We start from the raw sequence: 15,726 nt of genomic DNA, 5'->3' as shown, positions 1-15,726 counted from the left end.
AAGGGAGGGGAGCCAGGGATGTAGAATGCGCATTTTCCTTTCTGGCTTTTGTTTGTTTTTCTTGTAAACCAGCAGGAATGCCTGGTGTTGTCCTGTGTCAGGAGTGCATCCCTGCTGGGGATTTTACTTGGGGAAGGAGGTACCTGCAGGTGTGATTCTCTATGGTCTCACTCCAGGAATGCTATGTGCAAGGAATATGGTCCCACTTTACAGGATGCACACCAGGCTAGGTTTGCTCTCTCAGAGATCAGCCTTGTGCTGCGGGGCCCTGCCACACACTGGGACAGAGGGATTAGGCAGGTCACTGCATGCCCTGGATGTGCCCCAGGGAGAGGACATGACAGGAAAGGAGGGTGCAAAGCAGGAGAAGGAAAGCTACACGGCTCCAAGGGGAACATTGCTCCACATCCCTGTCAGCAGATCTCTGTGTGCCAGGTTATGGACAGCTTCTCCTCAGGCCAGTGGAGAAAGGTATGGACATTTCAAAAGCAGCCTGCTCCTTGCTTTAGATGTGTTAAGCTCAGGGGAAGCAAAGTGTCCTTCAGAGGGGTAACCACACCTGGGCTGCAGAGAACCTGGAGCACTTGCCCAGCCTTCCCAGCTTCCTCTGCAGTGCCAGAGGCAGGTGCTGGCCTGGGGAGCCTGTGACATCCAGCAAAATCCCCCACACCCCAGCAGTGTGCTCACATTTGCCCATTGCAACACGTGCGCTCTGCAGCACTCAGACATGGACCCATGGCCCTGGATAAAGACACAGCTGCTTGCCTGCAGCTCAGACAGCACTTGGGCCAGATGCAGTGTCGGTGAGAGGTGCTATGGGCGCCCTGGATGAGGAGGTGAAGGGGAGCAGCTCCCCTGGACAGACACTAGGGAGGAGCAGCCCCTGCGAGGCAGGAGGTGATATGGGATGAGTGACATTTGAAAGTTCCATGTAGCAGGGGTGTAAGGTCGAGGCTCCATGTGTCAGCTATAGCTCAGCCCAACGACCAGGCGCACATAGCCAAAAAACGTAGCTCTATCCTTTGGATCCCCAAGGGAATCTGGCCAGGGCAGGTCTGTTCTCCAGGGACTGATGTAGATGCCAGGACAATTACCCCCCCGCCAGGCAAATCGTGCGCTGGAGAGCTCCAGTGACAGGTTCACACTGCACCTGTGCTGCTGTAAGCACATCTCTGAACTCCATGAGAGGATCCTACAATATGTCAGGAAGCCAGAAGAAGAGCCACAGGAAATTACAGCACCCGAAGGGACTCTGGGCTTCTTTAACAGAGGCTACCAAACAGGATCAGGCTAAGGACCTGCACACACCGGCATCTCTTGCTTTCCTGGGGAGCCAGGCTGGATAGCAGCTGCGTCCAGTTAGCCGAGTTTGGCTCCCTCACATTCTCTGGGTGATTTTCTGAGTGCCAGCTTTGGAGAGCAGCACAAGCCTAGGCATAAGCAGTGACTTGGGTACCCTGCCCCGTTGCCATGCCAGCAGGCTGGGCGGCGGCTCACAGTACCCATCCCTCTTTCCACACTGGATAGTTTTTTCATCCCCCCTTCACCCACTAAATGTGCGTGTCCCCTCCATCAGCCCCACACGAGGCTGGGCTCAGTGGAGCACATGGCAGTGCTGCACAGGCACCTCAGGCACAGGGAAAGCTCACAGCCAGGGGACGGCGAGGCGCTGCGCCCACAGCAGCTCTGCCCCTGCTTTCCGGGAAGCGCAGGGACACACGGGCCGGCCGCGCACACGTGTGCGCCAGAGCCGGCGGGGCGGGCCCGTGGCGCCGCGGGAAAATGCGCGCCTGCCCCGCCCCCAGGGGGCGCTTCCCGCCAGTCCCGCCCGCGCCGCCCCTCCCACCGCGCGCCGTGGGGCCGGGCCGACCCTCCTCGTCCTCGCCCGCCGCAATGATGGCGGCGAAGCCCGAGCGTCTGCCCGCCCTCAAGATGGCCTCCCGCGCTTCCGAGGCCGGGCGCCCCCTCAGGCCGGTGCCCGCTTCCCGGCGCGCGGCCAGCGGCGAAAGGGTGCGCTCCCGGCGTGCCGCGCGCGGGCGGGGCGGCGCAGGGGTTGCCGGGAGCTGTAGTGCGGAGTGGGCGACGGTCACGTGGTGCGCTCGGCAGTGGCCGCGCCGGGAGCAGAGGCGCCAAGATGGCGGCGCGGCGGGGCGGAGCGGTGCCCGCCGCCAGCGGGGCCGGGGCCGGTGGCGTTGCCGCTGCGGCCGCTTCCCGGGGCCTGGGGAGTGGCGGAGCCTTGCGTGAGCCGCCTTTCCACGCCGGCAGCCCCCTTCAGGTAAGGGGCAGCGGGGCGCGGCGGGCCGCGCTGTGACACGTGGAGGCCGGGGCGGCTCCCGCGGCGGCAGCACCACGTGTGCCGGGAGCGGGCCCGCCGCACCGGCAGCGGGCGGGGGGCGCAGCTCGGGCCGGCGGCGCCTCCGCTGGTCCCGGAGTGGGGCCCTTTCTATGGGTGGGGGAATGGGGTGCCCGGAGCTCTCCCGCCGGGGTGGGGTGTCGGCGCACGGAGATTACGGGGCTGGGGGGGCCGCACCACCGCCACGGGACCCGCTGGGACGGGTGGCTTGGTGTCCCCTGCGGAAGGTGACACCCCGATCTTAGGTAGTGAGGGACAGGGGGATGCAGCTCGCGTCATTCCCCCGCGGTCCCTCCATCCCGGTGCCGCTCTCCGCCACCTGCGGCCGCGAGGAGCTGGGGCTGGCGCGGTTTGGGACTCCGATACTCCCCGGTTTCGGTGGCAAGGGCTCTGGGTGCAGAATGTGGCCCGGGCGTGGGGAGGTTCCCCGAGCCGAATCGAGAGCTTATCCACGGGAAGCGGGGCTTTACCCCGTATCAAGAGCATGTACGGGGCCAGATGTGGGGCGCGGAGCCGCCGCTGTCACTGGCCCCGGTGGGCCCGTGTCGGGGCTGGATTGGGTGCGAGTGCGCTGCTGTCTAGACGGGGAGTGCGGGGATGCAGCACCCAAGGAGGGGACGTGGGGGCACCTGCGTTGTGCGTTTGTCGAAATTTTTTGGGGAAAGCCCTAGGCTGTTTCTGCCTCCGCCAGGGTCCTCCTGCGTGGACGGGGGGCTGCGGAGGAAACTTCCCCCATCCAGACCTGGCTGGCTGGAAGATGCCAGCCCCGTCTCGCCCCTCCCCGACGCGAGCAGAGTGGGCTGCTGACGGGGAAAGAGAGGTGTGTTCCCGCCTGCTGTTTTCCGAAAGCAGCAGAGAAATCCACACAGTATTCTCTGGCTGTGCGGCGCTGGCCGGGCGGAGCCCCCCGGCTCCCCGGGCTCGCCCCGCGCCTTGCCGGCAGCTCCGGCGCTGTAAGAGCAGCTTTGGCAGCCAGCCGGGGACCATGGCCGCCCTGTGCTCGGGGCGTAGCCGCAGCACGCCGGGCACACGTGTCACAGCGGCCTGCGGGGGCCTCCGTTGTCCCTTCCGGGGACCAGAGCGGCGAGCGCAGTGTACGCTGCGCCGGGTGGGTGTCGGAAGAGCTGGTGGCCACTCTTGGTCTGTGTCCATTGCAAGTAGTTAGCTCTGGTCCCAGTAGCCCTCGTGTCCAAAGCCCACTCTGGGGCTGTGGGCATCATCCCTTCTCCCCGGCAGTGCTGATTGCTTGGGCACAGCGTGGTCTGTCCTTGAACATTCCTGTGACCGTCTTCCCTGCAGCGCTGCTGTAAAGCAAACACCGGGAGTTGTGAAGGAAGGCTCGGTGTGGTTCCCCCCTCCCCTCTGGGCTAGGAGTGATAGGGGTCTTTGACACGGAGGAGAGCAGGCAGGAACTCTGGCTGGAGCAGGCTGGGCTGGTTCGTACCCCCGCCCCGACGCACAAGAGGTGCTCAAGCGATGAGGGCTGCAGGAGGTGCCCGTCCCCAGGTGGATCAAAGGGAGTCCTGGGGGAACACAGCCCAGGCCGGTGACTCACGGCTGTGGGACTCCTTGTTGCAAGGCGCTGAGTCAAGGGAGTCGAGGAAGGCATGGGAGATTGCCCGCCCTCCCTCCCGGGCTGCGGGCAGGAGTTACAGGAAGAGGCCATTTGAGTGGGAGGGTTTTATTTCCCTCCTTCCTAATGTCCAGCGCTGATCACAGCTGGAAACCTCTTATTACATGCTTTCTTTGAGGGAAACCAGCCCTGTGGCCAGATGGGCAGGGCTGTGGAGCCCCGGGGTGACCTCCGGATCCCTTTGCCAACTGCAGGCAGGGGTCAGATGGTCCCCGCATCCTGGTCTGCTGATGCTCTGTCCTGGGTGCCTCTGCCTGCCGGTCACCGCTGACTCAGGGTTGCACGCCGCCCGCCGGGGCTGGGCGTGTGAGCCTGGATGTCCTCCCAGTATCTGAGTGAGGATTGGCTGGGAATCGCAGCCAGGCTGCACCTAGAGGGCTGCCAGCAGGCTCTGTGCTGTGCTCGGATGCTGAGCAGGAAAACTGCTCTACAACTGCTCCATAGCCTGCTCTGCATGGTGGGGTGGAGTGGAGTGGTGCTCTGGTGTTACTTGTGGGCTCCACTTTCAGACAGAGGGCCCTGGGAGAGGCTGGGCTGGGCTGGCAAGCTGCCTGCTGAGCCCCAAACCACTGCAGGCTCTTGGTCTTTAGGGCTGTCCTGTCAAAGACTGGTGGAATTTGTGATGGGTAGCCTTGGGGTATTGCTGTGGGTTGTCCTGGATTTGATTCTCAGCCTGGTCTTGGGGTGCCTGTGTTCTGGGGTTGCACAGGGTTCCTGGATGTGCTGTTGCCAGTGGTGCCTGCTTTGTCTTATTGGAGCCAGTCTCTGAAGAGACCCAGGGACCAGTGTTTTGGGCATGTGGCTTTGGTGCTGTCATATTTTAGAAACACCTATTTCATGAAATGCCTGCTGTTTCTCTGATTCAGTTTATTACTTGCTAGAAGAGGATTTCAAAATATTAGCAAGTTCTCTCTAGGCACAAGATAGATTTTGTTCTGCACAGGCACAGCCTCACACAAGCTGTGGTACCTACATGAAACACAGGTGAACCGCATCAGATGTGCATCCCCGAAGGTTCAGATGTATTCTCACAGTGCTGGTGCTGCTCCAAGGGCGGGAAGATGGGTTGCAGCCTGCTCCCAACTAGCTTTGGGAGGGAGATGTACTCCCCCAGGGCTCTGTCCTTGGTGCCCTTATCTTCCCAGCCTCCATTATCTCTCTGCCTAAGCCCATCTACAAACAGGAATTCGCATCCTGTCTTGTGCCGGTGACATGTGCACTGCTGCTCTGCTCAGCTGGGGGCTGCAGCCCCTGCCCTCATCCAGCATCTGGCTTTTCCTGACCGTCCTGTGGCATGGCTGTGTGGCATCCTGGAGTGCAATGCAAATACTTTTCTGAAGTTACTCAGAATTACCCAAATGTCCGTGGAGGTGGCTGGGGGATTGTAAAGGATGTGGAGTGGGGAATTTGAAGGAGGAAGAGTAACAAAACTGGTTTGGTCCTGGATTGCAAACCATGTCTTCTTGTAGTCTGCAGCAGAGGTATTGAGGTAGGGCTCCAGCAGTGGCAGCTGGCTGCACCCCTCTTGCTGACTCCTGCACTTTTGTTACGAATTTCGTAATGTTTTTGGGCTTATCTGAAGCGCCAACAGCCGGCATTGGAGGAGCACGTGATAGTCCATGAGGTGGTGGGAGCTAGCCTGTCTCCTCCCTGTCCTGCAGTTGCAGTGTGTGCTGTTGGGTAGAGCCTGGTGTTTTATCCATTCATCTTTCCCAGTCATGCAGCTGCAGAGTGAATCAGGCAGGAATTTTCAGTGTGGAGGCATTCTGGGTTATTGGAAGGGTCTCAAGCTGAAAGCACCACTGGACTTTGTGCAGTGGACTCTGCTGAGGAAAAAAAGGGGGAAGTCCCCTGCACCACCTTCTGACTAGCAGCTGTGTTCCACCTGCTTCCCCTGCGTGTTCGGGGTGCTGGGGGTGCCCAGCCACTGTGTGCAGCACAGGCTGTCAGGAGCCCACGCGTGCTGCGAGGAAATCAGTGTTGGTAGTGAGGCTGTACAAAGTGTTTACCTGGCTCCTCATGCTCCTCAACAGTGCTTTTCCCTCGAGGAGGATGACCTGAACTTAACATCATTGGATGCAGAAACTATCTTAGAAGCTGAAGAGATCCTGGGGACAATGCAGAACTATCTCGACTCCTCTGTGATCTCCATCATTGAGGATCTTTCTATGAGTGAGGTGGGAGCTCACACACAGATGTGGGATGTGGTGGCTGACCTGGCCTTGGCTGTGGCATGGGTGGGGGTGGTGGCAGTGTCCTCCATGTCCAGGTCTTATGCCTGTATCCCATCGCCCTCTGAGACTATCCCTGCCCTTGCAGCAGAGCAGGGCCTGCCTGGATGCACAGAATGAGCTGTCCCTGCTGACTGCCATCACAGAGATCCTGGACAGCACGGATGATGAGACCCTGTCCCCCTTTGACACCATCATGGATGCAGAGCTGCTGACCTCACCTCGTGAGCGGGAGAATCCCTCGGTAAGTTGGAGGGACAGATGCAGCCTGACCCCAGAGCCCATGGGAAAATGCTCAGGCAGGGCTCTGCTAGGTCCTAGCATGAGGGTGCCCTGAAGTAGTAGGACCCTGCTCCCCAGTACCCTGAGATGTACTCTCATGATGGTTCCAATGTGGGAGAAGTGCTCTGGAGGGCCATGCCTTCACTTTGGATCTTTATACAGAGGCTTTGGAGAGTAGCATGTCACCAATGGGAGCTGTATGCAGTGTGGGTGAAATGGGACTGTTTACTCTTGGGCCTTGTGGGGTAAAGTGGGTGGGCAGTGTGGAGCTGGGAATGGCCTGTCATCTCCAGCAGAATAGATTTGCCACTGTCTCATCTTCTGGCCATCTTTCCAGTTTCAGAAGTTTCTCACCTTATCCTGCCCATTGCTGGAGTGTGAGAGCCCTACCCTGGAACAGCCTAAGGCTCTCAGGCCTCTCAGCAGCAGCAGCAGCAGCGTCTCTGTGGTTGGGAAGGTGAGCAGCTGAGCAGGGGAAGCTGAAGCAGCAATGTTAGAGTGGTGCTGGGATAACTGTCTGTGCTGCAGACCCCAGCCCCAGCCTTCCCTCCACAAGCATCCTTTCTCAGAAGTGATGCTTTTGCAAGGCACCAGTGGCAGTGGGAACAGAGTCTGCCTCAGGTGGTGTGTGCTAGGGGCTGGGAATGCTCCCATAGGAGCTTTGGATTTCTAGCTCTGTTGTGTTTTACTGTGTCCCAGCTTTTTGTCTGCCATGGCGCTTTGCATTAGAATTGTAGCAGACCCAGTTGGCTTTCCTGGGGGAGTGCTGCTAAAAGCCCAGGAACTGATGTTTGCTGTGGTCCTCCTTCCCAGATTGACACAGACATGGCCTGGGATCGTGCTGCTCATGGCCTGGAGGACCCAGTGCTGCCAAAGAAGCAAGTCTGCAGCACCACGAGGGTGGAGCGGAAGGTGGGCTGGCACCGAGCCCGAGAGCAGCCCCTGCCACAGCGCAGTGATGGGGAGGAGGAAGAGGAGGAGGCTGCCTTGAGCCTGGAGCTACACAGCAACATGGAGGCTGTGGATTTCTGTGTGAGCAAGGCTGGGGCAGCACTGGAGGAGCATGAAGATCCCTGCATCATCAACACAAGTGATGTATCCCTGAGTGAGCTGGTGAAGTCCATGCACCCCTATTGCCTGCCCACCTTCACTGTGTGCCTGGACCCTGACACAGAGCCTGTGGCCAAGGAACTTCTAAGCAGTCCTGTCTTGCTGGAAATTGTTCCTGGAGAGGGAGAGAGTGTGGAGATCCCTGTGGTCCTGCAGCCCTTGACTCCCAGCTCCCCTGACCTGGAGCCCCAGCTCCTGGGAGTAGAGGAGAGTACCAGGAAGTCAGTCCCAGAAGATCAAGGGGAGCTGCCAAGAGCTCCAACCCAGGAAAATGGGGTGGAAGAGAAGGAGAAGGGAAAACTGCCTGGGAAGGAGCCTTCATGCACTATCCCAGAGGCCACCTCCCCACTGGAGACAAAAGCACCTGGTGCCTCAGGTCCCAACAGCAGCTCCTGGCATAGCACAGAAGCTCCAGCAAGCGGAAAACGTGAATGCTCTGAGAAGGGACGGGGCCGTGAGAGAGCAAGGAAGAGTCGGAAAAAGAAAGCAGAGGAGGACCAAAGCAAGCAGGCCAAGCCTGGCAGGGACTTCGTAGTCCACCGGCTCCGTTCCACTGGCTCTGGACAGTCCCATGTTCAGCAAACCATCAGCCGGCAGCGGGCGGAGTGTCCCTCTGTTCAGGTCTCAGACTTCCTGGCACAGCAGCTGGAGCGAGCCCGGAAGGAGGGGCAGATGGAACTGCATGCTGAACAGACACTGCGGTCCCGGGGCAAGCCTCGGAGCACAACAGTGGCTGTTCTGCCCAAGAAGGGGAAGCAGGAGCTCCAGAAGGAGCCAGCACCAGAAACCGTGAGTGTGGCCCTGGAGAAGAAGACGACTCAGGTGCCCCTGGAGAAGACTGCACCAAGCGTGGAGGGGCAGCCAGCAGCTGCACGTCCCAGCCTGACAGATCAGGCTGAGGGCCAGGGAGATGTGCAGCCGTCTGCCGAACAGAGCAGTGGGGTCTCCCAGGCTGCCTCTCAGCTCCCAGAGCAAGGTGTTGGGCTGGAGCCTGCCCAGAGCCTGCCAGCAACAGAGCCAAGTGAGGGCCTGCCTAAGGAAGCTAAACCCAAGGCTTTGAGCCTGCGTGAGTACCGCATCCGCATGCTGCACCGTAAGCCCAGCACTGATGGCAGCCAGGAGGGCAAGAAGCAAGTGGCCGGCAAGTGGCCCAGTGTCCCTGAGCCTCCGACAGAGCTGGCAGAGATCCCCTGCCTCGTGTCACCCATGCGCTCTGCCACTGAGGCAGACAGTGCTCAGAAGGGACCAGACAAACCCACCAGTCCTGCTGCTGTCTCTTCTCCTGCCAGCAAAGCTCCCACTGCTCTGACTTCAGCCCCAGCAGCTGCCACAGCGCCACCACCCCCTTCAACACCAATGCCTTTTGTTGCACCAAATGTGCCCCCAGTTGCTGGGGTGCCTCCCACTGGGATGCCGTCAGCCTCTGCTGGTGCTTATGCCCTTTACCCACCAGTGCCTTCCTGGCCCTGCTTCAGCCCGCAGCCCATGGGCTGCCATGGTTTGCCCCCACCACCCAGTGCCAGCTCCTCCAGTAGTTTTCATGTGGTGCCTGGCCTCCCGCCTCCAGCCATGGCCTGGCCCCCTCCACCTGTACCTCCTCTGCCTCCTTTTGGCCCAGGTGGCCCCTATGCCCCAGTTGGGTGGGTGCCACCATCCTACTGGCCAGGAATCCCCGTGCCGCCTCCGGTGCCTTCCCTTGCGTACAGGGACTCTGGAGCAGCAGTGCAGGCTGCCACTGCCTTCCCAGCTGGCAGCCACCCTGGCACAGCCCTTCTGCATGGGCAGCTTCCTGCCACTCCTATGCTCAGCTGCCCAGAGCCACCAGCCTTCCCCACCCAGTCACCCGCTGCCCCGACCAGTGAGATGGGGGCTGCAGGTGGCCCAGCCAGGCCAGTGACTGGCAGGGTGTCAGACCCCAGGAGGCAATCACGGCTGGCAGGAGAGAGCTCTGTGCCCAAGGCCCCTCTTGCTCCAGCCTCAGCCCAGCCCCTGCCAGCTCCCTCAGCTGCCGCTGCCCAGCCCCTGCCAGCTCCCTCAGCTGCCACTGCCCAGCCCAGCAGGGTCCCTCCTGCAGTGCCAGTCCCTCAGGCTGTCCCCACCCAGCCTCTGGAGGAGCCCCAAGATGCAACTCCCAACCAGCTCCCAAAAGCCCCCCCAGCAGCCATCTGCTGCCCAGCAGACATTTCTCCTGCCTCTGTTGAGGAGTCCCCTGGCACCCATACCACAGAGAAGGCTGTAGGGCCAGGCAAGGAGGTGGTAGAGAAAGTCCTGTTGGAGCCCAAGGCAGCTGCTGGACAGGAGTTGCCTGTCCAAAAATCCACCTCCCAGGCTGTGGAACCACCACTGAAAGCAGGTCGAGAGAGCAGCCTTCCTACCAAGGCACCTGCTGCACGGCCATGGAGGCACCAGCCACTCCTCAGCCCAGCCCAGCCGAGTGACAGCAGCAAGGACATTGTGCAAGCCTTCATCAGCGAGATTGGTGAGTGGGAGGGCTGCAGGATGCTGGGTTGAGTGTCAGCAGCCAGCAAGGCTGCAGTGCTGCCGGCAGCCTGGGTAGCAGGACCAGTTCTTGGCACTTCTGAGGGCGAGGGTGGCAAAGCTATGCCCACAGGCTTGCAGTCTCTTCCCAGTACTCTGCTAGGATGTTGCCTACAGAGGATGGTCTAGGCTGGCTGTCCTGAAACCAATCTCTTCTGGGACTGCAGAGCTGGATGCTCCTGTCCTTGCTATGGGAGACAGAGCTGCTGCTTGCCCTACCATCCAGGGAGGCTGATGTAGGGGGAAAATGGGGTCGGGGTACATTAATGTGATGCTGGGAGAATTCTGGCTGATCTGACTTGCTGCACTTTCTCCCTGGCCCAGGGATTGAAGCCACCGACCTGTCCAGCCTGCTGGAGCAGTTTGAGAAGTCAGAAGGTGCGGATTTGGCATGCCATCCCCTGCAGGGCTCCCTCCATGCCATGCTGGCCTCCCTAGGCTGTCCATGCTCCCTGTGTCAGGGTGGTAGTGGGAGGGCTGTCATGCTGCTGCCTGTGGGCTCGTGTTACCCTGCCCAGGTTTTTTGTCCTGGGGCTGTTTCAGCCTCCATCTCCTTGGCCTATGGAAACACCTGGGGGTCCCCATGGCAACCGAAGGGGTGGTGAAGAGTCTGTGAAAGAAAATGGATGTGCAGCTCCTGTCTTCAGGGAGCTGGGTTTCAGGTGCTGTAAAGCCTCTTCTGAGCTGTTCTGGAGGTGCTTTGTGGATCTTGTCCTTCAGCCCCACTTGTTGCCACTCTCACCTACCTGTTCCTTTTTCAGCCAAGAAGGAGGAAACTTCTGTACAGCCTCCTGAGGAAAAACAGCTGGTGGGGAGCTGTGGGTGAGTGTCAAAACCTTAGCACTGGTGCCCAGTGTGGAGCTCAGCAGAGGAAGAACACAGGGCAGCTTTCAGTCCTGGCAGGGTTTAACGTGTGTTGGGGCTGTGCCCATTGGTCCAGGAGGGGCTGAGCTTGTCGCTGGACTGCAACAGAGCTGGCACTGAGGGGGAAAATTGGGAGAAGCAGTGATGGACATGAGCAGGCTGTGCAAATTTTATCCTTGCAGCTCTCTTGGATCCTCTGTCCTCATGAACTGGCCAGTGGGGCAGATTGAGTAGGTGCCCCAGGTGTGGGGAGTGGGGCTGGGTTTTGCCTGCTGTGTTTGACAAAGCTCCTTTCCCATTCTTAGGCCTGAGACCCAGCAGGATGCGCCAACCCAACAGGACAGGAAGCCCCCAGATGGCCTGCAGGCTTCTGAGCTGGCCAATGTGGCAGGTAGTAAATACTTGGGGTGAGGGAGGGTAGTCTGCCATGTCGTGTCAGTGCTGTTGTGTGTCTGGGGGACACCTTGGGGAGTGAGGGGGGTCAGGATATGAGGGAGCCTCAGCTGGGTGGGTTGCTGCAAAGGCCTGCTCTTGTAAGTGTTCTGGTCCTCTCCCAGGCCTCACGCCCCCAGCAACACCACCTCACCAGCTCTGGAAGCCTTTGCCTGCTGTCTCACTGCTGGCCAAGACCAAGTCACCTGGGTCCATACCCCAGGAAGGGCCCCAGAAGACGACCAAGCTGATGAAAGCCAAGCCACTGCCCCCAAACAAGATCCAGGTGAAGAGCGTGGTGCCAGCCACTCCTGTCACAGCCCCCAGCCATGTCTGCTCGGGAGACCATGACTACTGCATCCTGGGTACACCACGGCCCGAGAGCAGCAATACCCCTGGCACGCAGCCCCCTGCCAAAGGTGGCTCCCGCTGGAATGTCAAACACCACCGGGACATCACTATCAAACCCATCTCCTCCTTAACCAAACGGACGCTGGACCAACCTGAGCCCACCCCACCAGCCCCTGACACCACCACGGGGCACAGCCAGGAGCCCCTGCGGATGGCCTGCCTAGCTCCCCTGGATTATCGGACTACCATCCCGAACAAGGCCACCACTGGGTGCAGCAGTCCCCCCACCTCAGTGCTCCTGTCTCCAGCTGCATCCCCCTGCCGGGACCAGGAGGTGCAGACTCCCAGTGCCCAGCCCAGCCATGCTGCTGCCAAGAGGTCCTTGCGCTGCTACCGGAGACCCCAGGACTCACCCAGCCCCTCTTCCGACAGCTGGAGGGCTGGCCGGAGCCGTGCCAGCCGTTCCTTCAGCTCCAGTTCGGATGGAGCTAGCGAGTCCTCGTCTTCATCTTCATCCTCGTCCTCCCGATCCCGGTCACGGTCACTCTCCCCACCCCCCAAGCGGTGGCGAAGGTAAGCAGTGGATTGTTGCTTGCTCTTGGGGCAGTTGTCCAGTGGCTAGTCTTTTGCAAGTACCCAGACACATCTTTATGGTCCTACTGAATATTGTTGTTTTTGTCCTCGTGGCCCTTCTGAAGAGATGTATGGCTCCCAGAGAGTGGGGGAGCTGCAGCAATACCTCCCCATCCATTTCTGGCTGAAGCCCACATCTGGGCTCATGTGCCTGCAAAGTCACCACTGAGCCAGACTTCCTTACTCCTTCTGGAACACTTAGTCCATGTTACAAGTCCTTGGCTGCATCTTTGCTTTTGGATGCTTTTTCTGGAGCGTTATGGCAGGTGTTCGTATTTGTGCTGTGGGGCTGCTGCAGCCCTTTGTGTAGAAATGAGCCACAGTGGAGCTCTCCAGGGAGCTGCTGGAGGCAAGCAGGAAAAAACCTGTCTAGTTAGGCTGCCTTGGGGGCTCCCTGTTCTCCTTATGCAGGTGGCTGTGTAGGAAAGTGGGACACCTTGGTCTCTGTGGGATGCATTTTTTTTTGGAGCCCTTGTGCATTTGAGTGATGTGCAGCCTGTCCCAGCTGGGCTGGGAGGCACTGGAGCTCGTGAAGGGTTTCTGTTTCTGCTGTTCTCTTGGTGTTCAGCCAATTCTGGAGCCGGTCACTGAGCAAGAGGGGCCTGTCCAACCAAGACCCCTTCATTGGTGGCCAGTAAATGCAGAGGCTAGAGCTGGAAAGGGCAGGTATAAAACTGCCCTGTTCCATGGATGTGCAGCTTGGGGATTGTCAAGCAACATGTCTGGCTTGGCTTTTCAGCAAATCAGCTGGCCTTGTGCTAGAAAATGTCCCATGTACTGTGCCACCCTGTCTTCCTGTCCTCCAGGAGAATATGTGGCAGAGCCAGGCAGCATGCTCTGCCAGGCCTGGGTTTGCCTGTGGCCAGGATGTCTGGAGAGGGACTGTGCTCCTGGAGACAGCATAGCTTAATCCCTGAAGTGTTTTGGTCCTGCTGTCCTTAAGCTTTCCCTGGCTGGCAGAGAAGCTCTTGCAATCTCTGTTCACACAGCTGTTGAGCACGATGTGGGTATAGTGTTGTCGTGTGCATCGTGTGGGGCTCAGCACAGAAGTCCCAGCCCTTTCTGGGCCCTCCCAGGCACAACCCTGTGCTTCACAGTTCCCCCATGACTATTTCTTGCTCTTCAGAAGCTGTGCCTCCTGTGAGCCTGCTCCCTTTTTTCCATGGCATTGGGAACCAAATGGAGCAATGTTTCCATAGTGTTGTTGCTACCTTGGCAATCTTGGGCAGAGGCTTCCCCATCCTGGGGATGGGTTCTGTCTGAGTGGGATGCTGTATACCATGGGGACGATGGAGATTTCTACTTTGGAACTCTGTGATGCTGGACAAAGGGAGGGCTCAGCTGTATCTCTCCTTCCCCCAGATACCGCTCAAGGTGTTCCCACAGCTCCTCCTCCCGCTCCAGCTGTGGGTCATGTGGCAGGTCCCGGGAGAGGTCCTCATCCTCATCATCGATGTCCTCCTACTCATCCAGGTCCACGTCCCGCAGCCAGTCCCGCTCCCCTTCGCCCCGCAGGAGGAGTAATAGGTGGAGAAGGTGAGCATGACCACCCTGCAGGGGTGTGAGCTCTCCCCATCCCACCTCTCAGCCTTCTGTGGAGGAGGGATGGACCTGCTCCTTCAAGATCTCCCTTGTGTTTGGAATCACTCCTCTGGCACCCCCATGATTCTGTAGCTCATGTGTGTGGTTTCTCCCTTACAGATATAGTTATGATGCACAGGACCACTACCAAAGGCAGAGAATCCTCCAGAAGGAACGTGCAATAGTGAGTGATGGAGGGCTGGGAATCTGAGGCTGGAAATTTGGGGATCTGCAGCCCTTCTGTCACTTCAGAAAGTCATGAAGGTGCAGCCTTGCCAGCAGCATTGTTGGGAGGCCCTGGCCAGGGCACAGTGTGGTGGGAGGCTATGCAGGGAGGGTGCTCTACAAGAGACATCCTGCTCATGGGTGGGGCATCCCTGCCCGCAGGAGGAGCGGCGAGTTGTGTTTATCGGCAAGATCCCCAGCAGGATGACACGGTCAGAGCTGCGGCACCGCTTCTCTGTGTTTGGGGACATCGAGGAGTGTACTCTGCATTTCCGCTCTGAGGGGTAAGAGCTTTGGGAAGATGGGTCAGTCCCTTCCCAGAGACTCCTGTTGGCTCTATTGCCATTACTGAAGAGGATGTTGCATGCCAAGGGGGCACAAACATAACCGTTGCTGCTGATCTCCTCCAATGTCAGGGATAACTATGGCTTTGTCACCTACCGCTATGCTGAGGAGGCTTTCGCCGCCATCGAGAGCGGACACAAGCTGCGGCGCCCAGACGAGCAGCCCTTTGACCTGTGCTTTGGTGGCCGCAGGCAGTTCTGCAGGAGGAACTACGCTGACTTGGGTGAGTTGTGCCACCTCCAAGTTTGGGGTTGGCCTCCCTGGGTCCTTCTCTTCTTTCCAGAGGTGTAGAGTCCCCATCCTTGGGGTCAGGCAGGGGTGGCAGCAGAGCCACATCCAGGAACAGTCCTGCCCTGAAGGGAGGTTGAACTGGGGCTCCCTGTCTCTTCAGCACCATGATGGAGGCTGACCCAACTCTGGTCTAGAGGCTGGCAGGTGAAACAAGATAAGAAGTTTACCGTGAGAATGGCCAGAATTGTGCCAGTGTTTGCATGGGCTCAAGACACCCTCTCCCCCATCTCTTCCAGATTCAAACCGGGAGGATTTTGACCCAGCTCCCGTCAAGAGCAAGTTTGACTCCCTGGACTTCGACACTCTGCTGCGACAGGCACAGCGCAGCCTGCGGAGGTAGCGGCAGGCAAGGCGGAGCACCCGCCCCCACTTTTATACTCAAATGCAAAAGGCAAAAAAGTATGGAGAGAAAGATGAGGTTTTTAATAAAACGAAAAAGGAAAAAAATTTGTTTTATAACCAATATTTAAGAAGGACAGGTCGCTGGCCTTCAACTGGAGCAGTCCAGGTAAATGGCAGCCCTGGGCTTGCCCCAGACATATAATAAATGCGGATGCCCAAACAGCAGCACTGCCTTGTTTCCTCCTTTGCATGGGCTATTCCCAGTTGCGGGCTCAAGCTGTGCCACCCTCAAGATCCCACGGACTGGCTGTGGTATGGCCCCGTGAAATGTTGCACAGGTCGTGGACTAACACAGAGTGGGATGTCTGAGGAGAGTAGGGCAGGACTGCGGTCACCGAGTGTATGACTGTCACTGTGGCAGTCTGCAATGGCCTGGCAAGGGGCGAATGCCTCTCTGAGCACCTCTCTGACGGTCTCTTGGGCTCTGCTAGAACATGGCCTGCAGCCATGTTGGG

General features: G+C 59.1%; 1 protein-coding gene across 2 annotated transcripts; it reads left to right on the top strand.

Annotated features, from left to right (window-relative positions):
* Positions 1-2,087: 2,087 nt before the first annotated feature.
* On the top strand, positions 2,088-15,436 carry PPRC1 (PPARG related coactivator 1). Of its 2 annotated transcripts, none has more exons than XM_079311912.1 (14): positions 2,088-2,275; positions 6,020-6,163; positions 6,306-6,461; positions 6,837-6,956; positions 7,313-10,088; positions 10,472-10,525; positions 10,909-10,969; positions 11,317-11,402; positions 11,569-12,367; positions 13,790-13,963; positions 14,129-14,192; positions 14,396-14,517; positions 14,650-14,801; positions 15,106-15,436. In XM_079311912.1, exons 1-14 carry the CDS (start codon positions 2,135-2,137, stop codon positions 15,207-15,209), a joined length of 4,953 nt encoding a protein of 1,650 aa, XP_079168038.1. In that variant the 5' UTR covers positions 2,088-2,134; the 3' UTR covers positions 15,210-15,436. The 2 variants fall into 2 exon arrangements, with proteins under 2 accessions (XP_079168038.1, XP_079168037.1); XM_079311911.1 differs by having other exon boundaries at positions 2,089-2,275; positions 6,309-6,461.
* Positions 15,437-15,726: the final 290 nt, after the last annotated feature.

This window comes from Erithacus rubecula, assembly GCF_903797595.1.
Source record: "Erithacus rubecula genome assembly, chromosome: 9".
Taxonomy (NCBI): Eukaryota; Metazoa; Chordata; class Aves; order Passeriformes; family Muscicapidae; genus Erithacus; species Erithacus rubecula.
The sequence above is the reverse complement of the archived record's forward strand: the minus strand, read 5'-3'. Positions and strand labels throughout refer to the sequence as shown.